General features: G+C 34.7%; 1 protein-coding gene across 5 annotated transcripts in view; it reads right to left on the reverse strand.

Annotated features, from left to right (window-relative positions):
- The window catches only part of Itpr (Inositol 1,4,5,-trisphosphate receptor), a 110,932-nt gene that overhangs the window by 63,860 nt on the left and 23,596 nt on the right, over positions 1–23,476 (reverse strand). For all 5 annotated transcript variants that reach the window (XM_088264135.1, XM_088264134.1, XM_088264136.1 and 2 more), the window contains 16 exons: positions 20,807–20,926; positions 19,968–20,085; positions 19,769–19,881; positions 17,733–17,849; positions 16,355–16,468; positions 15,620–15,732; positions 14,863–14,997; positions 14,207–14,291; positions 13,642–13,802; positions 12,485–12,650; positions 11,294–11,437; positions 9,958–10,102; positions 8,449–8,605; positions 6,998–7,127; positions 5,938–6,107; positions 4,444–4,599 (listed from right to left, as the gene is read on the reverse strand). In XM_088264135.1, coding sequence (XP_088120261.1) covers positions 4,444–4,599; positions 5,938–6,107; positions 6,998–7,127; positions 8,449–8,605; positions 9,958–10,102; positions 11,294–11,437; positions 12,485–12,650; positions 13,642–13,802; positions 14,207–14,291; positions 14,863–14,997; positions 15,620–15,732; positions 16,355–16,468; positions 17,733–17,849; positions 19,769–19,881; positions 19,968–20,085; positions 20,807–20,926 — 2,144 coding nt within the window. The remainder of the gene's footprint in view (positions 1–4,443; positions 4,600–5,937; positions 6,108–6,997; positions 7,128–8,448; positions 8,606–9,957; positions 10,103–11,293; positions 11,438–12,484; positions 12,651–13,641; positions 13,803–14,206; positions 14,292–14,862; positions 14,998–15,619; positions 15,733–16,354; positions 16,469–17,732; positions 17,850–19,768; positions 19,882–19,967; positions 20,086–20,806; positions 20,927–23,476) is intronic.

Genomic DNA, 23,476 nt, shown 5'->3' on the forward strand with positions numbered 1-23,476 from the left:
TAAAACAAACGACTATCATAGGTGTAAAAAAAAATGTTATTCAAATGTAACTTTGTGTCAAAATTTAAAAGCCATCAATGAATTTGTTAAAAGATCTAAGATTTTGTACAAATGAACATTCCCATTATTATTTACGTAGATAATTTTTTTTTTGCAGTTTCAGAATATTTGATTATTATCATTATTTTATTTTGGACTCTTACTACTACTACTACTACTACTACCATCACGCCGTTTCCCCGCAGGGGTAGGCAGAGAGGATGGAACGCCACACTCTTCTGTCCTGACATACACTCCTAGCCTCCTTCACATCCATACATCTAGTCATACATGCCCTCCGATTACGCAGACTTTTGACACCGCCAGATTTTAGGTTCTGATTGATCTGATCGTGCCAAGTTAAATTTTAATTTTTTTTTTTTTTGGACTCTTAAATTTTTAAATAACAAGCTTTTACTGTTAGAGCATGCAAACAGTGCTATAATTAAAAATAAGTCAAAGTATACAATAATAAAATTTAAAAAAACAAAATTTAAAAGTTGAAAAAATAACAGCGATAATATAAAAATAAAATAAATATTTATTATACTCATTCATTATATAAATATAAAATATCTAAGGTGAAAAATAATCACTAAAGAGAAAAGTATTTGATAGTATAGTGAAACTTTAAGTTTTTTTAACTTAACATGTTCTGTAAAACTGTTTCCAACTCGAATAATCACAATTCAAGACAAATTTTCCCAGAAAACGAAAATCATATACAAAAAATTAAAATTCATAGCGTTAAACTATTTATTCATTTTTCCTCTTTTTTTGTAACCAGAGACATATCTAATCCATTAGGTTCCACTATATTTACATAAATTAACTCAAAAAAGGTCTTATACAAGTGTTTCATTTTTATATTATACCGGTCACAAGCGCGTTAACGCGCTCTCTAATTCACCGGCCATACAAAATGAGCGCGTAAACGTAAGTGTAAGTTCTCTTGTTTGAGCTTATCGCAAGCCAATATCAAATCCAATTGCAATATTTTTTAATTAGAATATACAGAAACCTCTGTAGTATTCTGCCTCTGTAGTATAATTCTGCCTCTGTAGTATAATGGTCAGCACGCTCGGCTACCGTTCTGGAGGTCCTGTGTTCGATTCCCAAGGGGGGTCAAATAAATACAAGTGATTTTTTCACTCTAATATTTATTGAATATCACCCTGAACTGGTACCTGAAGCAGAGGGCTGATCACCTTTCTTTCGTGTGTTAACGATCAAGATAACACTGCGTTTATATAATGCAGTGCCCTATGCACCATTGAGGTGCGGATAAAGATAAGGGTTTTTGATTGATTGATACAGAAACATGTATAAGAAAGATCAAGAAATACTAAAATATTACAATTTAACGATATTATCAAAGTTATAGTCATCTTTCCAAAAGTTTTCATTTTTTTTAATTACCTAACGTGACTCTAAAATCTAGCTACGGCTTATGCAACACAGCTTATCATGACCCTACTCAGGCTTCAACTTTTCATGTTTCGTAGCCTATGCCTACTCGTGAGTGGATTTACTCTTTATGTTTAAAGTTATTATGATTTCATGTAATTCATGAGTGAAAATTCTAGGCAAAAACACTCGTTTTCACATTATTGTTGAAAAAATCAAGGACTGCTGGGTACGGCCATATTAATACTTTCCGGCATTGAAAGGGTTAAATCATCATGTTATCAAAGTTTATGCCGAATCAATAAATAGTTGATATTTGATATTCAGGTCTAAAAGCAAATTTCATTAAAATAATTCATGAAGAGATTCCTGTAAACATTTTTAAATCAATCAATTCGCTTTCATATGAATAAATTTCATATCCGAAACCAAAATATATATTTATTTCACCTATTTGTAAAATCTATAATTAAATAAAGCGAGCGATAGATAGACTGTAAGAAAATGACATACATAAAATAGCATGTACAAAAGGAATCAATTTATGCTTACAAAGGTCAAGTATACCAAATGAGGGAACGTGTTGAACATCAGCAAATAGGTTAGAAGTGGAGGGAAACAGAAGAAAGGCATCCGATTGTCGACTTGAGAAAATGCTTTTTTATATGTGAAATTGCCAATTTTATATACATTTGTGGCAACATCGTTGAGTTTCCGCGCTGATTCCGCACTTCTTTAACTCCGAATATTATAAATTATTTGTCATTATTTGATTTCAGTATTTAGAGTAAATTTACACTTATTTCAATAAAGAAACCAACTGTAAGTACATCATTTTGTTTTCATTCTGTCCACTAATCCCTTACATGAACAAAAACGCGGCCACACGCCACCATAAAAATAGCTGATCCCGAAACTAATAGCTTTATAGCTATAAGCTTTAAGAGCTGACACTGGTGCTGCCATCTGTCAACAGCACATCTCCTTACTTACTTACTTTGGCTACTGTGCCAGAGGTCCCGGGTTCAATGCCCAGAGGGACAATTTTTAAAACATCATTTTTCATTTTTTTTTTTAATTACCTAACGTCCAAGTGACTCTGAAATCTAGCTACGGCTTATGCAACACCGCTTATCATGACCCCAATCAGGCTTCAACTTTTTAAGCTTCATAGCCTATGCCTACTCGTGAGTGGATTTACTCTTTATGTTTAAAGTTACTATAATTTCATGTTATTCACGAGTGAAAATTCTAGGCAAAAACACGCGCAACATAATTTTTCACTCAAACATTTATTTAATATTACCCTGGACTATGCAGTACCAAAAGTGCAGAATTAATCAAGATTAAGTATCAAATTAAAATTGCATTAATCTGACGCAGTGCCCTATGCACCATTGGGTGTGAATAAGGTTCAGAAAAAAGAAGATACTTGCATAAACTTACATGTATGAAAATATGAAAAAAAAATTGCAACATTCTTATAATTTTATAAAATTAGTTTGAATTTCAAATCAGTTGTAAATTTAAATGTGAGTAGGTTAATTGCAAATCCCTCTATACCGCATTGTTATATTCTTTAAACCAATCAATATATTTTTTTTATTATAGCAGGGTTTGAAATTAACCTGGTTGTGAATTTTTTTCATTTGGTATACTTTCTTTTGGGGGGAGGAGACGAGACAAGAGGGAAATATACAGACAAATACAGAGTGATATGGAGGTGAAAAACTCACATTCGGAGATCCATCGGCCAGTTTACGGAAAGAATGGGTTATGATAAGTGTTTAAATGTGATGAAATTATATCAACAAAATAATGCGTATCCATTCCTGTTCTGCTAAAAAAAACTATTTCAGACAGAGATGTTGTTGATTCAAAAGTTTGTTTTTTTTTTTAAATAACATTTACATACATTTTATTTTTTGACATCTCATCAAAGATGAAGAAGAATATGGAAGTCTGGGCATTTACGGGGCTGAGAACCGTCATAGGCTGGTTTAAGTGATCACTTTACACACGTGTAACATTCACCAATTCTACCCATTATTGACAACCACACTACTCAAATTCTTGGAAGTTCTATATATATGAACCAATTTTGAAACATTGTTCTTGAATCACTACAACTTCACTAGAGACATCTATTGGTGAGATGAAAAGAAGCTTTTTATTGAGCAGAAACTCTTTTTTTTTAGTATGTGAGGTTCGAATCCTAGATTATAATCACACACGTGAGAAACGCCAGAAAATATCATTTTCATTTTTATTATTTAAGCCCAATGCCCAGACTTTCACATTCTTCTTCATCTTTGATGAATATGGAAGTCTGGGCATTTACGGGGCTGACGACCGTCATAGGCTGGTTTAAATGATCACTTTACACACATGTAACATTCACCAATTGTACCCATTATTGACAACCACACTACTCAAATTCTTGGAAGTTCTATATATATGAACCAATTTTGAAACATTGTTCTTGAATCACTACAACTTCACTAGAGACATCTATTGGTGAGATGAAAAGAAGCTTTTTATTGAGCAGAAACTCTTATATTAGTAAGTGAAGTCATTTATGTATTTATACGAGGTCATATTTACATACATTGTTGACTTCAATAGGTAGACTTCTTTCTCTGTTTTATTAATTTATTATTACTATTTTATTGTATTGTTTTGTAAAATATTTACTTAATCTCCTTTAAAAATTTCTCGCATAAACTGTAACTGAGCCAATAAATTGTAATTGTAATAAAGGTAAATTTAATTACAATCAATTCACAAGATCAAAAGTTTAAAAAGAAACAAGTTTTTCCCTAAACTACGTAATTTATTAAAATTTTGTTAGTCAAGTTGGTATTACATACAACTGTACAAAACCTTCAAAAATCTTTCCAAAGAAGTCCACAGATGTCACTACAAGTCCTGTTTCTTAAACTCACGAAAGTGCTATGAAATATTCTTCTTTTTTATTAGAAAAAAAAGTGGGCTTACTCATGAATGCTGATTTCGGTTGGAATTTCACTCCATAGTCTGGCGTACTTGACGGGTGTAACCGGTTCCTGGGGGTCACGATCGGCGTGAAGATGGAGCATGAGACGGCAGAACGAAGCCCTCAACTCGAAAGGCATCGTTCCATTGGACATGCATCTGAAAAAATACACGCACTCCGTACACCATATGTGGAAGTTTTTGGTATCGTAAGGGAAGAGTTACAGATAAGAACTACATTTAACCTAACTATGAGTATTTCAATGTTTTAGAATTTAGTATATAAACCCTGATGATGACAAGGTTCTTGTCAAAACCGGTTGGATAAAGTGTACCAATAAAAAGTGGTTAAAACAAAGTTGTTTTATTTTATAAAGTTTATAAAATGTGCCACAAAGTATCTGCGAAAAACATTCAAGAAATTGTAATTTTATTTTCCCTGTGCCTCTCCAAAAAAGAGACTGAGCTCTTGTGCTTGTAAAGCGTTTATTGTTTTATTGGATTAATGGTATTATATATATTTTAAGATTGACATGTAATTGGCATTAATTTTTTTCTCCCTAGCGTCCATTGTTTACTTTGTGTAATACCACTTTTATTTGGTATTACACAAAGTAAACAATGGATTGTAAGGAGAGTGTTTTGTTACCATACCACAAAGTTATCAATGTTTTCAATAAACAAAATTATTAATTTTTTTCATAAGAATTTTCACTAATACTTTTCTAAAACTTTTATTTCTTTAGGGAGTTTTTTGAAGTACAGTGAAACCTCTATCTTTAGTTCCTCAAATAATCATTTTCCTGGATGTGTCGTTTATTTCTTCTACCCTGAATGCATTTCATACAAAAATAGATCGCATCGATCATTTTTGCGTATTTGATATATTTTGGCTGTTTTTTTTTACATTCTCCTCAGTTTTGTTACATTCGATGACAATATTCCAAAGTGTGGGATTGAAACTATCGAAAGCCTATGTGACGCAAGGTTGACGGATACACCAGGAGAGGTAGATATTGATGAAGAGGAGTTGCTGCCTGTACCTTTATTTTCAGAAGCATGCACACTCTTTGAAAGATTGAAAACTTTCTTCTTCGCACATTCAAATGCCAAAAAAATATTTGCAAAGATGAAAATAAACTGTTGACTTACGGAAATAAAACAGTTAAAAAAATACAAATGGCTATCACATATTATTTAAAATAAACAATAAACTTTAATATTTTTTTGGTTCTGTTCAACTTTGTATTTAAAAAAAATACATTTATTTACATCTAAACTTTGAATACCTTAGAATTTGACCCTACCAATGGTTATTCAGATTGGAAGGAGAGTATCTTCACTCAATAGCATCTCCTTGTGTTTAAACTTCTTAATCCCGCTTTCATTGTTTTCCCGCATTCATAGTAAATTTCAATAGGTCCCTTTAAAAACGATAGATAGAGGTTTCACTGTATTTAATTCCTAAATAGAGAATTAATTTAAAAGTGAGGTTACTTCAGGATGAGGTCTATGTGCAGTTGCTGCGAAAGGCTGTTGAGCGCGAGATACTGGCGGTTGAGGCACATGTTGGAGAACAGGTTGAGCTGATGCCGGTAGTACTCCAAGATGGCCAGTGCCTCCTGGTCGTGGTGGGCCGAGGCAAGCTTCTGCAGACTGCGGGTCTTCTGCAACACATCCAGACAGTGATAATCTATTATTTTTTGACATCTCATCAAAGATGAAGAAGAATATGGAAGTCTGGGCATTTACGGGGCTGACGACCGTCATAGGCTGGTTTAAGTGATCACTTTACACACGTGTAACATTCACCAATTCTACCCATTATTGACAACCACACTACTCAAATTCTTGGAAGTTCTATACAGTATATGAACCAATTTAGAAACTTTGTTCTTGCTAGCAGCCAAAAAGTTAAACGAAAATGTATAGATAAATAGCGTAACACAGAAGCTAGTTTTAATATATCTAAAGTAGAAATGTCTATCAAATGAATTAAATTACACAAAAATAATCTTGTAGCTATATTAATAAATCCCCCTCCATAGTATAGTGTTAAGCGTGACAGACTATGACTATGTCAAATAAATATGAGTGATTTTTTACCATAATATTTTTTCAATATTACCCTAGACTGGTCTGGCTGATCACCTTTCCTTCATATGTTGACGATCAAGATAACACTGTGTTTATATGATGCAGTGCCCTATGCACCATCCGGTGCGGATGAGGGTTTAAGAGAGTGAGATATTAACCCTTATAGTGCTGAGCTTATTTTCACATATTTTGCATAAATTGCTTTTCATCATCACTACTTGACGAATTTGACATTTTGTAGGTAGAAAAAAAAACTTTTATTTAACAAAATAATTTTAAATGGTTATTTATAAATGTTATTAACTTATTAAAAACATTATACCGTTCCGGTGGATACCTAAATCAAACTGCGCAATAGTCGGTATTGCGACGCTCCGCACTTTATACGCATTAATAGAGAGTCCATCCATGGACGGTTCACACTCTAAGGGTTAATAGTAAAAAAATATTGACAGCTTACCTTCTTATTATCCCATACAAGTAAGACCTCATCTTCCACGCTGGTAATTGGAGACAGCTTTTCTTCAAACTGGTCTGCCTCTTCCTCCATTGCTTCCCTGATATCATCCACATAGTGGGTCTTCATCAGTCTGGAATTCCAATATTTATAAGGCAACAGAAATTATGTATAGATTTATTGTTCACTTTGTGATTTAAATCTACAAATAAAATATTATTTTTTGACATCTCATCAAAGATGAAGAAGAATATGGAAGTCTGGGCATTTACGGAGCTGACGACCATCATAGGCTGGTTCAAGTGATCACTTTACAAAGTACAAAGTAAAGTGAACCAGTCTATGACGTCGTCGGCCCCGTAAATGCCAAGACTTCCATATTCTTCTTCATCTTTTATTTACGGGGCTGACGACCGTCATAGGCTGATTTAAGTGATCACTTTACACACGTGTAACATTCACCAATTCTACCCATTATTGACAACCACACTACTCAAATTCTTGGAAGTTCTATATATATATGAACCAATTTTCAGCTTTATAAATGCCCAGACTTCCATATTATTCTTTATCTTTGATGAGATGTCAAAAAATAATATGAAAATAACTCCTGTAACTGGAGATAATCCAGATTTTGTGAACAAGTATTTGGACACACTCAAAATGTTGTTAACCCTCCTTATCATTCATTGTTCTCTTCTTCTTCCTGGCTACATCCCAACTTATCGTGTTTGTAGACTGCTGGGGTCAGCTATCCTCGTCCTCAGGTTATAGGTCCTTCTGTCATGGACAACATCACCTAGGCCATGTCTTCGAACCGCATTCTCTCTTTGCTGCATCCATGAATTTTTTGGTCTTCCTCTAGATACCTTTCGAGGAAGATCCATTGCTATTGCCTGGTTTAAGACATGTTCCGGTTCTCTGCGTCCTAGTGCCCAAACCATCTCAATTGTCTTTCTTCTAACTTCCTATATATATATATATATCTGTTACGCCAAGGCTTTATTTTGTCTCTTTGTGTAAATACCACTTAAAAACTCTAGAATTTCGTAAAACTATTTTATCATCAGGTCAACTGTATACTTGTGGTATTATATGAGATTTTGTGGAGGATTTTGTCCGCCTCCGTAGTGTAATGGTCAGCACGCTCGGCTACCGTTCTGGAGGTTCCGGGTTCGATTCCAAGGGGGGGTCAAATAAATTTAAGTGTTTTTTTCACTGTAATATTTATTCAATATTACCTGAAGCGGAGGGCTGATCACCTTTCCTTCATGTGTAAAACGATTAAGATAACACTGCGTTTACATGAAGCAGTGCCCTATGCACCATTGGGGTGCGGAAAAGGGTATAAAAAAAATATTTAAAAATCAAATAAATAAAAAATTATATAGACTTTGAAGATGTATTGCACAAAGTGAACGATACAATGCTTTTATCGTACAAAATATAATTACCTTGTTTCGATAAGGATATCTGAATTTTTGGCACATAGAACGCTCTTGCAAATCAGCTCCTGAGTGACTGCGATGGCTTTCTTATTGGAAATACACAGGTCACTCAAGTAGTCGAGGAAGCGGGACTCCCAATTGGACATGTTCTTCCTGACCAACCCTGGAAATTACAAAACATATAACACCGAGTTTATAACATCTTTTTTTAGCACACTAATGGAAAGGTTAATTTTTCATAGTTCCAAAACTGTTTAATTCATTCCACAAAGACTATATGCTAGATGTTAATTACATACCTAAGTTTGTTTCGATTAAAATTTGCTTAGATTGTTTATTGAAGAGACAGATTTAAGCTCCTTTTTCTTGTAGACGTATCACTCATGTAGTACATGTTTGCTAACTTTTTACTTTTACTTTACTTTTTCATCTTTTTGATTTTTTAATATATATATTTTTTTGTTTTCTGTTAGTCAAGTATTTAGTAAGGCAGCAACAGGCACCTCAATGGCGCTAAGTGCAGCGCAGTCAAGGGATAACTGGAGAAGAGTCATTGCTTCTGCAAGGGTCACAACCCTCAGCAATGAGGAATAAGACGGGGAAGAAGTCAAGTATTTTGTATTTTTTGTATTTTATATTAACACTTTTATTCTAGTCCTTCTTCTTATAATATCTATTGTATTCTTGCCAGTGCCCTTTACTCTGGCCTAAAATATTAGGTCTAGTAAAAAGAAATCCATTATTTTTGCATGAAATTGAAGTCTTTATTTACCATAGTTAGAATAATCCAATTTAGGTCAAATATGCACCGTTTTGTTCGATAACTTGTTGTCATTTTGAAAGTAATTTCATTATGCCTCTCTCGTAGAAACTCTTGTCCCTATTGGCAAAAAACTGAGACAGTCGATTTTCACAAGCTTCTCTCGGTGTCAATTTTTCACCAGCCAAATCATTCGCCATAGACAGGAACAGGTGGTGGATCACTTGGTGCGAGGTCCGGACTATATGGTGGATGCATAAGAACCTCCCAACCAAGCTCTCGGAGCTTCTGTCGAGTCACTATCGATGTGTGAGGCCTGGCGATGTCCTGATGAAACACAATTCCTCTCCTGTTGGCCAAAGCTGGGCGCTTCTGGTCTAATGCTGCCTTCAGACGGTCCAATTGTTGACAGTACAGGTCCGAATTAAGAATTTGGCGGTAGGGGAGCAGTTCATGGTGGGTGATTCCCTGCCAATCCCACCAAACACACAGCAAAACCTTCCTGGCCGTCAATCCTAGCTTGGCCACCGTTTGTGCCTGCTCACTGCCCTTCGACCACGATCGTTTTCGCTTGACGTTGTCGTTGACGTGTTTTATTATATTATACAATGTATATCCACACACAGGCCTTGCCTTTGTGGGATCTTTTTTCGTATTAATATTACTTTTTTCATACTTTTATTTATATTGAGTATTGAAATGCAAAAGAATTTAAAATAAAGAAAAAAATTAAAATAAAAACATAATAAACTTACCGACGAATGTCTCAATTTCGGAAGCGGTGATGTGTTTTTCCAGGAGTTTCCTGTTGTTATGCAGAAGAGCTGTGATGGTGTCTTCCGCCAAAATGTCATACCCAATCTGCTTCTGCATGAAGCCAAAATGTTTTGCTATGTGTTCCTAAAAAAAAACACAAATAATTAATTCTGTTATTTTAACACATTGTAGTCGGGCACTTCGAACAATAGACTTTAGCCTATAGCTGGTGTTTTTCGCGATTAGCGCAAAAATATATCGCTTTCTTAAAATTGACACAATTTCTAAACCAAATAATATTTTCGATTTAAATTTTCAAAGAAATCATATATGACATTTGATTATCAAAAAAAAAATTATAATTTCTTTGATTACATCATAATTTTTAATTAAGTATTCCGTATTTCACAATTTTAGAAGCATTATAAACTCTAAAAAATAGTCTTCCCCTCCGAGGTATATCTGTACAATACTAATACATTCAAATAACAAAATACCAAACAGTAAAAAAAACAGTGCGAGCGGTATGAAAAATAGTCCAATACGTGACTCAAACTAAACAGGAGATTGAGATCGCATAAAAACTCTAGATTTCTGGCGACGCCTTTACATGCAGCACACTAGCCAATCCGGACAAATAACTCAAATAAGACATCTCTAATAATGTCGACAGACTACGGCTGTCCGTAGTCTATATTTAATATAATTTATTTATTAATAATAATAATTTATTTATTATAATTTATTAATTTATTTATATAATTTGGTCCTATAGATGGACCAAATTAATGCTAATTTCTAAAAAAATAGGGGTTAGGCAGCATCTCTCAACACTTGGTGGCACTTTTAGACGGTGCAGGGCTGCAGTACCAAAGCAATCGAAAAACATACCAAATACCCATATATTTGCAGCGGGTGCGAGGTGCAACTTTGCGTGGACCCATGTTTCAAAAAATTTCTTCGAAAAATATTAAAATATTCTGTCCTTTTTGTTTATCTAATGTTTACCTACTATAATTGTGTATTTTCTATATTTTTTTACGCATAACTAATGTATTAAAAAATATAATGATTTTTATTCCGACTAAAATTAGGTGTCTGAAATGGTTCCCACCACGATTATCTTTTTACCTAGAGTATTTTTATTATTTTATTTTTTACATTCATATTATAAAATGGCTTGTTAATAATTTCACGTAAATAATTTGAAGTAATTATAAGGAATAAAATTTGCCCACCAAAGGGTTAAAAGAAATCTTAAAACCTCGTATACAAGTCATCCGTGGCGAAAGTGTTTATCAGACCTTGGAGGTTATCTGCGCTGACACTGATTACCTGATTCTTCCTGTAGTCCTGCTGGCTTATCCTCAGCACGCGGTAGCAGAGGCGGAAGATGTGTTTGTACGGAGCGTGTCTCGGGTCTCCGAGCTCATCCAGCTTCAGGAAAGGCGGCTCCCCATCCGTCTCTTGGAATGGACCCTGAAAGAAAATAATTCAATTCAAGCCACAATCATTGAAATGTAAAGATCGTCAGGAATACTACCGTAGAACGGGGCTACTTGAACTTTAATGTGTTACTTAAGCCTAGTACAAAAAAAATATATTTAGATGTGTATACAATAATGATTGGTCTACAATAATGATTGATCGACATGATTCATTGTTTCCCTGACATATTGTCACAATACATTCATTATTGTAGACCAAATACAGATTTAAATATTTTTTTTGTACTGGGCTCAAGTAACACATCAAGTTCAAGAAGCCCCGTTCTACGGTACTGAAACACGTGTATTCTTGTTATAGAGCAAACAGCGACAAACAGCATTTTTTTCCAATCACAATAAAGTATTTTGCGTTCCTAAACTACTGAAATACGTGGTTTGTTTTTATAGGGCAAATAGCGAATAACAGCATTTTTTTACCATTCGCAATTAAGTATTTTGCGTTCCTAAATATTGTGATAAAAGGATAACTTTACACGCGTGTAACATTTACCATTCTACCCTAGTCTAATTTAAGTGTGTGATTGACAGCCACACACTTAAACTTCGGAAGCATCTCTTTAAGACAAGCGAGTCCAAGTTGAGTAAAGGTAACTTAGGTTAAAAAGACGTACAAAAAAAAATAAAGAAACATAGAAAAGAGGCGAAGTTTTAATGAACTCTTTCAAAGGTATCCTCTCTTACAGTCTCTTTTAGACTTGGTACCTTCTTAGAATTAGTTATATGAAGGTACGATAAATAACATAAAGTCAAGCGAGTCCAAGTTGAGTAAAGGTAGCTAAGTTTAAAAAATCGTACAAAAAAAAAAAAAAAAAGAAAAAAAAAAGTTGTTTTTTAATAAACTCTTTTAGAGACATGGTGTCTTAAAGTCTCTTTAAGAGTTTAGAGGGTGCTCGTCTCTTTAAGATTAAGTGTGTTACATCACCATATTGCGAATATGGAGAAAATAAAGCGGATGCGAATGATACTTTCTTCCTGTGTTCGCTCACGACAGAGAAGGAAAACTTTCTAATCAAATTACCTGGAGGATTTTGAAGATCTGCTTAAGTATATATTGCTCTCTCAGCAATTTCTGCCTGTCCCGATTCGGGTTGACCCCCACCAGCTCCAGCGCCTCCGCCTTGTTGGGCTCATTCTCAAACCCGGCGATGAAATAAACAATGTCCTGCAGCAGATATGTCAGCGCCCTGGAATCGGACACAAACCAATAGTGGAACCAGCATGATTCATTACATGATGGCTAGTTCTCTGTTACCTTATAGATATGTGGGAGGCACCATGGGGTAGTTGAGTAAACGCTCGACTGCGAAACTGGCGTCGCGGGTTCGATTCACGCTAATTGCAAAATGAATTCAAGAAAAGTTTATTTTCAATTTTTCTGGGTTTTTTTAATGTATTTTTCACATTTACCTTCATTTACCAACATTCCCTATCCTTACTATCCTACCTGCAGACAAGCATCTTAAATAGACGCTTTGCAGGTCATTCCTTTAATAATAATAAAAATTTTAAATGTAAGACCTGAAATCGCAAACAAATAAATAGTGGAACCAGCATAGTTCATGCATGATGGCTAGTTCTCTTTTCACATTATTCTTTCTATCCGCCTCGGTAGTGTAATGGTCAGCACACTCGGCTACCTTACTGGAGGTCCTGGGTTCGATTCCCAGGGAGAGGTCAAATAAATATAAGTGATTTTTTCACAGTAATATTTATTCAATATTATTACCCCGGACTAGTACCTGAAGCAGAGGGCTGATCACCTTTCCTTCGTGTGTTAACGATCAAGATAACACTGCGTTTTTATAATGCAGTGCCCTACGCACCATTGTGTGCAGATAAGGGTTTCAAGGTAACAGATGTGGCTCAACGAATCGCGGAACTAGTGGAAATGGGCAGGTCATGTGGCACGTAAGAAGACGAAAAAGGTGCTTTACTGGAGGCCTAGAACAGGACGCAGAAGCGTGGGTAGACCCCAGACAAGATGGTCCGATGACATTAGGTGGCGGGCCTAGAAGAGATTCACGTCCAATAGAGAACTGTGAAAGTCCAAAAGGGAGGCCTCTGTTCAATACTGGACACAAGAAGAAGGCTGAAGTAAGTAGTAAGTAGAAATAAGGGTTTGAAGAAGAAGAAATTCTGTTTAACTTTTGTTTTAAATATGGTACATGTGCTCACTTTCTCTCGTCATGATTGATGGCGCCTTTGCAGATCTTTGAAGACATGGACGACAGAACTTTGCACGCGTCGTTTGCAAAGTCCAAATCGCGCACTTCCGAAGGCGACACGGAGATGATGGCGAACGCCTCCTTGTCCTCCTTCTTGACGGAACATCCCACCTAGAAACGGCAACATTCCATTAGATCTCCCTGATCATTCATAGTACCGCAATATCGGCCCAAAAAGAAAAGGACCATTAGACAGAGGGAATGAGGATGTGAGGAGAAGAACCCAACAGCCCCTCATACTGTAAGTCCTGAAGAGGAGAAGGTGGACATGGTTGGGAGATGTCCTTAGAATGCCACCTGAGAGCATCAACCCCTCATGTCTCGTCTTCAAAGCCGCTGACGACCGTTCACCGACTATACTCAGCGGAACTTTGAGATGCCGGACTGACCTGACCTGGGAGGAAGCTGAGGAGATGGCGCGTGACAGAGTGACTTGGACATGTCTCGTGTTTGCCATATGCTCCACCTACGGAGCGAACATGGAAAAAGAAGAAGAAGAAGACAGAGATACGTACCTTTGACATGACAGGTTTTTCTTCATCTTTGTCAATCGGAATAGAGGTGGAATGGACCCATGTGTGAGTGCAAATATGATGCAACCTAAAAAAAAACAATCATCTCAAGGTACACATAATTATACTACGGAGGAATACAAAAATTCTGAGCCCGTATCTACTATATTTAATATTGATATTCTCATTTTAAAAGTCGAGTTGTAGTAAATACATATCACACAAAGGGGAAGGTTAACCCTTAGAGTGCGAACCGTCGATAGATGGACTCCATTAATGCGTATGAAGTGCGGAGCGTCGGAATACCGACTATTGCGCAATTTGATTTAGGCATCGACCTGTACGGACGTGTCTTAGCGCGCGCATGTATAACGTTTTTAATAAGTTAATAACATTTATAAATAACCATTTAAAATTATTTTGCTGTGAATTTAACATTGATTTTCCTATTTTTTTTTCAGTAAAAGTTTTTTATATCTACCTACAAAATGTCAAATTCGTCAAGTAGTGATGATGAAAAGCAATTAGCAATTTATGCAAAACATGTGAAAATAAGCTCAGCACTATAAGGGTTAAGAACCACTGTCTTAGATGTGATGTCATGGTAAGATAAGGTTGATTTAGGTTAGTTTAGGTTAGTTAAGGTTAGTTTAGGTTACCTGACGTAGCTGCTCTGCGGCACTAGGGAATCGGCTCTTGTCGTCGTTGTAGGATCCAGCTCAAACAGAGTAGCGATCTCTGAAGAGTAGGCCACGGAGACCAGCTGAAAACTGGGATCCGACCCGGCTATGTCACTGCAAAATCAAAGTAAACTTTCAGGCGATATTGCAGTAACTAAACGATGAATGTTAGGGAGAGTGTTGCAACCTGCTTCTATTATCCATAAAGTCATTGAAAAAAATATCTTAGTACATATCAAAGAGCTATTCATAAATGTATAATGAAGATCTGAAATAGATCAAGAGGAGGTAATCGGAGGAGACGGAGGTAAGAGGTCTAAATGAAATATGGAACAAAGGCAAAATAAAGGAATGGGTAAATGATCAAGAGTTTAAACTATGAAAATTGTAAAAAAGTTTTTTTTTTTTTTTTTTCTTTCTTTTTTGTGTGTATATTATGTTAAAATAGACTTTCAAGCACCGTAAATGATGCAGAATGCATCAAAACGCGTTTCACAATAGATTGTATTAAATAGTGATATTTACTTAGTAAAATTTAATTTAAAAATGGACAGATTTTACCACAAAGTGACTGCCGAATCAATTTTGAAAGCTGTCCCACTGCATTCCCTGATCTGATACAGAAGCATCTAGGCTTCCTGACAAACCTTCTCTTGCAAAGCAATTTTTGTCAAATCAATTAATGAAGTTTGTTTGAAGTGTTTCTGTGTTTTGTATCTTAGGTGGGATGTCTTACGGCGTAGTGACTCCTGCTTCAGCGGCCAGATAGTGTCCGGTGGCCAAGTGTTTGAACCTGAACAGCGAGTTCCAATCGCCAGCGCCGCCTCTGCAAGGGTCATGTTGGACAACCTGGCGATAAAAAAAGGCGGAAATATCACAATCAGTCTCTACTTAAGATTCCAGTTGAATGTCACGGTTTAGTATTATATTTCATTCATTCAAACCCTTATCTCCACCCCAATAGTGCATAGGGCACTGCATCATATAAACGCAGTGTTATCTTGGTCATTTTACACATGAAGGAAAGGTGATCAGCCCTCCGCTTCAGGTAGCAGTCCAGGGTGATATTGAATAAATATTAGTGAAAAAATCACTTATATTTATTTTACCCCCCCTGGGAATCGAACCTGGGACCTCTAGAACGGTAGCCGAGCGTGCTGACCATTACACAACGGAGGCGGACAAAAAGTATTATATTTAATCTATATAAATATGGTTTTGAAAGAGATAAAAGCAGATCTGGGTGTGAAATTTTGGTAAATGGGGAAATTATGGAATAGTTCGATGACTTTGTATACTTGGGAAGTATGTTTTCTAGGGATGGAAAGATTGATAAAATATACAGAAAAGAGAGAGAATACTGGGAACAGAGTGAATGGTGCACTAAAATCAGTTATAGCAAATATCAGTATAGCTGTCTCGCTTCACACAGATGTAGCGCGCAGTAGTTGGAGTGAAGTAAATAACCTACCTCAATTTCCCATAGCGCTTTGCTTGAGGTGGCTGCAGTGGCACTGGACCTCCCCGTGGTCCGCAGAAAAACGTGCTGTTGCTTTTTGTACTCATCCATGGTTAAGAATTTTTCCTGCAAAACAAAATAATATCACGATAATTCAATATAAGGACAGATAATAGGGTTTGAAAATGTATGATGAAACGCCTGAATGTTTGAAGAATGAAAAGGGTCTGAAAGATTTTTTTTTTAATGTCTTGTATACTGTAAGAAAATGTAAATATACATAAATACATATGATGAAAATGAAGTGTAAAAAATATTTTGTATTAAATTCAATATAAGAAATAAAAAATTATAATAATAATAATAAAACAGAAAGGCATTCAAATCTCACTGAAAGTAAAACTGTTTTCATAAAATGTATAGCCACAAGTGTTTCCATAAGGAAGAGTGGGGTCGTGTTTTATTCTCTCTGCCTATTCATGTATGGTGTGTCAGTTAGTCAGTATTATAAGCACATTTTTTTATATAGTATTGTTTACTCTGAGTCATATAAAAAAGCATAATTTTAAACACGGTGTTTGATAATGATGCTAAATGCATTAAAACATGTGTCACAATAGATTTTAAGAAATAGTATTATTGATCAAGTAAAATTTAATTAAAAAATGGATAGATATCACTAAAAGGCTTCACATGTTAGCCAATGCTTTTGAAAGTATAGATTTATTTAATATATTGTTTAACTAATATTTATTTAATATTACCCTGGACTGGTACCTGAAGCGGAAGGCTGATCACCTTTCCTTCGTGTATTTAACAATCAAGATAACACTGCTTCTATACAATGCAGTGCCCTATGCACCATTGGGGTGCGGATAAGGGTTAGAAGAAGAATTGTTATCCACCTTGAAGTCTGTACTTTCTCAGCATTTCTTCTCCATGTTATAATGGATAAATTTAAACGTTGTGTTTCACTCTCTCTCGCTGCTCGTTGATAGTGTGTGAAGGAGACGTATATTTACCAGTGCTTACTACATATTTGTTATTTTATTATTATTTTATGTTTAAGACTTTTTGTTTATCTATTAGTGTATTCATTAGTGTATTTTTATATTAGATATTAATAAAATGCAGCTTCTGAAGAGCATTAAATGGAGACGCGGATGCACGTAATTAGTGCAAAACACACATTTCCCCACATCGGGTAATTACGTCTCCATAGTATCTATGTATTATGTTAAAGGCATTAGCCGTTCAATAAATAAATAAATAAATAAAAAGTTGACTATCGAATCAATGAATATAAAGGAATTATGTTATCAATGTGTGAAACTATGTGGGAAATGCACAAACGGAGTGAAGAAAGTCACATTTAATGGGCACAACTCACCTGTTCAGCGTGAAATAACCTCACGACATCTCCGCCTTTCAGAATCTCTTCCTGATTCTCCCGGTGTTCCATGAACAGGGTCACCTTCCAGGAAGTGGACGCATTTACCACGTTAACCTACAAAAAAAGTTCCAACAGAGTAATTCATATTATTTTTTGACATCTCATCAAAGATGAAGAAGAATATGGAAGTCTGGGCATTTACGGGGCTGATGACCGTCATCGGCTGGTTTAAGTGATCACTTTACACACGTGTAACATTCACCAATTCTACCCATTATTGACAACCTCACTACTCAAATTCTTGGAAGTTCTATATATATGAACCAATTAAGAAACCTTGTTCTTGAATCACTAGAACTTCACTAGAGACATCTATTGGTGAGATGTAAAGAAGCTTTTTATCAAGCAGAAAGTCTTATATTAGTATGTGAGGTCCGAATCCTGGATTATAATCACACACATGAGAAACGCCAGAAAATCCCATTTTCATTTTTATTATTTAAGCTTATAATTTGACCAGATAATTTATTTACAATATTTTGAGTGTGTCCAAATACTTGTTCACAAAATCAGTCATCGGCTGGTTTAAGTGATCACTTTACACACGTGTAACATTCACCAATTCTACCCATTATTGACAACCTCACTACTCAAATTCTTGGAAGTTCTATATATATGAACCAATTAAGAAACCTTGTTCTTGAATCACTAGAACTTCACTAGAGACATCTATTGGTGAGATGTAAAGAAGCTTTTTATCAAGCAGAAAGTCTTATATTAGTATGTGAGGTCCGAATCCTGGATTATAATCACACACATGAGAAACGCCAGAAAATCCCATTTTCATTTTTATTATTTAAGCTTATAATTTGACCAGATAATTTATTTACAATATTTTGAGTGTGTCCAAATACTTGTTCACAAAATCAGTCATCGGCTGGTTTAAGTGATCACTTTACACGTGACGGTCGTCAGCCCCGTAAATGCCCAGACTTCCATATTCTTCTTCATCTTTGATGAGGTGTCAAAAAATAATATGAAAATAACTCCTGTAATTGGAGATAATCCAGATTTTGTGAACAAGTATTTGGACACACTCAAAATATTGTAGAGTAATTCATTATTATTTTCTTTATATCTCAAGTGTCAGAATAACGAGGGATAAGTTGCATATAACCGGTCATTAAGGCAAAATAATTCCCCTCATTCCTCTCCCTACAAATATCCAACTCATCCCAGCAAACAGGAACCCAATTATATACAACCTTTTAATTACTTTGTTTAAATTTAACAGAATCAATTTATGGTCAAATAACACATTTAACGTGATTAATAATAAAACGATTTTATTATTTTAACTTAACATTGGCAAAAGCATTGAATTCTATATGCAACGCCATTCCATATTAAAAAAAAAAGCCAAAATAAAAGAATGGGTAAATGATCCAAGAGTTATTACTGTGAAAATTGTAAAATTGTTTCAATTGTTTATTTTTTTCTTTCTTTTTTTTGTTTATACTATTTTAAAATAGATAAAAGTAATGAAAAAAGTATGTAAAAAGAACTCCACTGATAAGACACATAAGGTGGCTTGGTGGGTCTCTGAAAAAAAAATAACATGTTAATTTTGTTTATGAATTTATAAATCTTTGTACAGTGGAACCTCTCATAATGAGCATAATTCGTTCCGGAATATTACTTGTTAAGTGAAACACTCATTATACGAAACATTTTTTGTTTTGACTGGCGCGGAAGTCCTGGCTCACAAGTTAATGTCGTGAAAAAGGGACTTGGCCTTTCTCTGTAACTCGTTATGCGAAATGTGGTTTCGCTGTATATGTATAAACATGTATATTTTCACAAATAAATGAATGAATACAAATGTTTCAAGAATGTCACCATTTCTTCTGGCGATATGTTCGAGAAACTGAAATAATTTGTCTCAGAAAAAGAAAAGTCCATCATCTACATTTTGTCCATAAAGAATCGTGCCCACATAGACCCTGTATGAACACACCACCATAGACACTCACCTCTTTGCAGCCGACATTATCGGGAAGATCATGATTAGCGGAAACATGCAGCACCTGCTGCCCGGCATTCACGGGGTTCAAGATGACCTTGTCACCCACAACGACATTGTCGCCTGGAAAAAAAAACGAGCAAACATGTCATAGGAATTTCAATTAGTTAGGATTCCCAGAAAAGCGCAGATGTGATTGGATGGCAAACCTGTAGATCTCAGTTTGTAAAATGGCAGGATATAGAACCAGGAGCCTTCGTTGCCGTTGGCGTCCAGGTACACCCTCATGGCATTCCTTTCCAGCAGAGCCGGCAGTCTTTTATTAACCTGGAATATTTAAATAGAAGTGAAATTTAATTTTATAAAAAAATTAAATAAAAAGTGTGTGACGTCGACAAGGATGCTTGTTGAATTACTCCACGTGAGTGAAGACCAATCCTTGATTGATTTTGGAGCTAAAATAGGAACATTGTTTTAAAAAATGTAAAGGTGTTGTGGTCCCGGTTAGTGTCGCGGACTCTTAAGTCAACGTTTCTCGGTTCGAACCCACTATACCACAATTTGATACATATTTCTAGTAATAATATGTAGTATGAAATTGAAATATTTGTGTTAATAATAAAAACACAAGTAATTATCTTTTTTTTAAACTTATTGAAAATGCTAATAGTGATTTGATTTTATGAGATAATTGATGAATTTGAAATTAAGGCCAAGATCTCAAGCGTTAAAATCAGAATGCGCTCGGCCGCGCTCAGCGCTGCGTGTATGTTTACGAAGAAAAAAAATTGTTTATTGGATATTTTTTTAGAATATATTTATAGAAAAAAAAAATTATATATTTTTTTAACTCCTCACCTTCCAATAACTCTGAATAAATTCTTTTGAAAACAATTTTGAAGAAAAACTTATTAAAGGAAACACTTGTTTTCATACCACTTGAGTATATTTATGACTACTAATTTCGGAAGCTAAGCTTCCATCCTCAGGTCTTAATGTAAACATTAACAATTTTAACATGTCTTAGTGTAAAATAAGTGAAACTCACAGTTAGGTACTTATTGGACTTGACGTGCAACAATTGGACCACACTTCCATATTGCACCACGCTCCCCAGTAACTTCTTGTTCTCAATATCATTCTGCTTCTTCTCAATTTCCGCAGCATGCTGGAAGAAAAATACCAAAATATAATCAGTTTTACAAATCTAGTATTTTGTTCCCGGTGACACAAAAAAGTGACACAAAAAACAATTAAAAACACGTTTTTATTACATGTACTAGATTTACCCAGCTACGCGTTGCTGTGCTATCGAAAATGCAATCGAAAAAAGTAATAGCAGCTGAAAAAGTGATAGAAGCATGCTGTCCGCCACGAGCAACATTTAATCATACGTGTGTTACTGTGTTATGTTTAATAGATGGTGCTACCATTGCGGTCAAAACGGTTTCTATTTCAAAAACATATTTTTACCTGTAAGAGGTATATATAAAACACGTGAATCCAATGTATAAAAAAATATGAAAAAATAAATAATTTTTCTTGAAAAAAGGTAAAATTGCTCTTATTTCTACAAAGGAAAACTTTGATCAGAAAAAGTGTTTTTTCCTTTATTTGTAACATAGGAGATGCCAAAATTTCATATGCAGAAGCCAGACCCAAAAATCATGTTGAACGGTGCAATATGTATTTTGTTTTATTCTTAATGAACAGTTTTATACATGAATGCCTCTCAAATTTTAGATACTTAGTTCTTCTAATAGCATTAAAGTTTTAATTTTAAATATTTGTGTATGAAAAATTAATAATCTCAAAAATTATGCACTAAAATCTCATAAATACTCAATTAATACGATTTTATTTGAAGATAAATATACTTGAAACGAAAGAGAAATAAAACATCATGCGGCAGGAATATACAAAGCGGTAAAATATTTTCGCGTAATGTGTATTAATATTTGGAAAAAAAACAATCAATTCTACGCAAAGTGTAAACAGTCGTCCGTTTAGCGGGGATACTTTCAACAAAAATTTCTATGTTTATGAAATATTATGAACACAAGGGAAATTCGGAGCAATAAATTGGCCCGAGCGACGACTTTATGTATTTTTTTACGAAATAATTAATGATTTACGAGAGCATTCTAACAGTAATATCTAAATTTAACTGCGAGAAAGTGGCTACCGAGAAAATATGGCTTATACTGGAAATTTACAAGTGGGATCATATGAAAAGTCGTTGACTGTTATATGTGTCGCCCACTTTCAAAATCCGCCAGATCCATGTAAGTCCATTTTCCAAAACATGCAAAATTCTCCGGGTAACATTTACGTTTAAAAGATTTGTCTCGATATAAAATGTCCAGACTTTCATATTCTTCTTCATCTTTGATGAGATGTCAAAAAATAATGTGAAAAATAACTCCTTTAATTATTATTATTATCGTTTACCATCGCTTATTATGTACAAGGTGGATTTTTGTTTCTTCTAACCAAATAAAGATGTTTTATTTAAATCTGTGTTGGGAACAGGAGGGATAATCTAGTGTGGGCCAATCAGAAACTTGTCAGCATTTGCTCATTGCTGGAAGCAAACCACGTTGCACTCCTCAGGAGAAGGCAGACTGTTGACTGTCATCAGCAGACCTTCCGTTCCACTAGAAGAGGATTTGGGATTTATTTTATATTACCCTGGACTGGTACTTAAAGTTTTTATTTTATATGGGAGTTGCATATATTATTTAACCTTCTTGCTTATTATGTACAAGGTTTATATATCATTAAGTGGATTTTTACAACATTTTGAGTGCGTCCAAATACTTGTTCACAAATCTGGATTATCTCCAATTATCTCTAACCCTTATCCGAACCCAATGGTGCATAGGGCACTGCATCGTATTGACACAGTGTGTTCTTGATCGTTAATTATATGAAGGCAAGGTGATCAGTCCAGAGTAATATTAAATAAATATTAGAGAGTAAATTCGCTAATATTTATTCTCACTCCCCCTGGGAATCCAGCACGCTAAACACGCTGACCATTACACCACGGAGGCGGATTATTTATGAAAAAGATTATTATTTATGAAAAATATTATTATTTATGAAAAATATTATTATTATTTATGAAAAATATTATTATCTATAAAAAATAACTCCTATAATTGTAGATAATCCAGATTTGTGAACAAGTACTCGGACACACTCAAATGTTGTACTTATATCGCTCACTCCTTTCAACAACGTCAAATATCAAAATACTTGATTTTTCAGATCGTTTTTAAAGTTTAAGAATATAATAAAATGTATTAAAAATTAATATCAAGCCACTTATTGAACTTTTTACTCTGCAACAGATCTTTTTAGGTAAAACCTTAAGGTTTTTTCTCCATTTGAAAAATATTTAGTATATTTAAAAAAATGATTTAACAATACTTCTTTTTAAAATGCAAAAACAATAGTTTCTGCCCTGTAGCGGGTAAATTTTAAGTTTAAAATATGCCGCTTTTGCTGGGATATAGTACATTTTTTGGGCATTCCGAAAACATGCACAACTGAAAATTGACAATTTTTGATATATGACAGTGTTGAAAGGAGTGAGTGATATCACTAGTCTATTTTAGGTTGGTTCCAACATATTTCCTGTAACAATAACCCTGTCCATGTACAAATTTACACTCTGCAAAAGACGTTTAGTGAACAAATAAACATCAGGACA

This window comes from Brachycentrus maculatus, unplaced genomic scaffold (genome assembly GCF_059751285.1).
Source record: "Brachycentrus maculatus isolate JH-2025_06_01 unplaced genomic scaffold, ASM5975128v1 h1tg000216l, whole genome shotgun sequence".
NCBI lineage: Eukaryota > Metazoa > Arthropoda > Insecta > Trichoptera > Brachycentridae > Brachycentrus > Brachycentrus maculatus.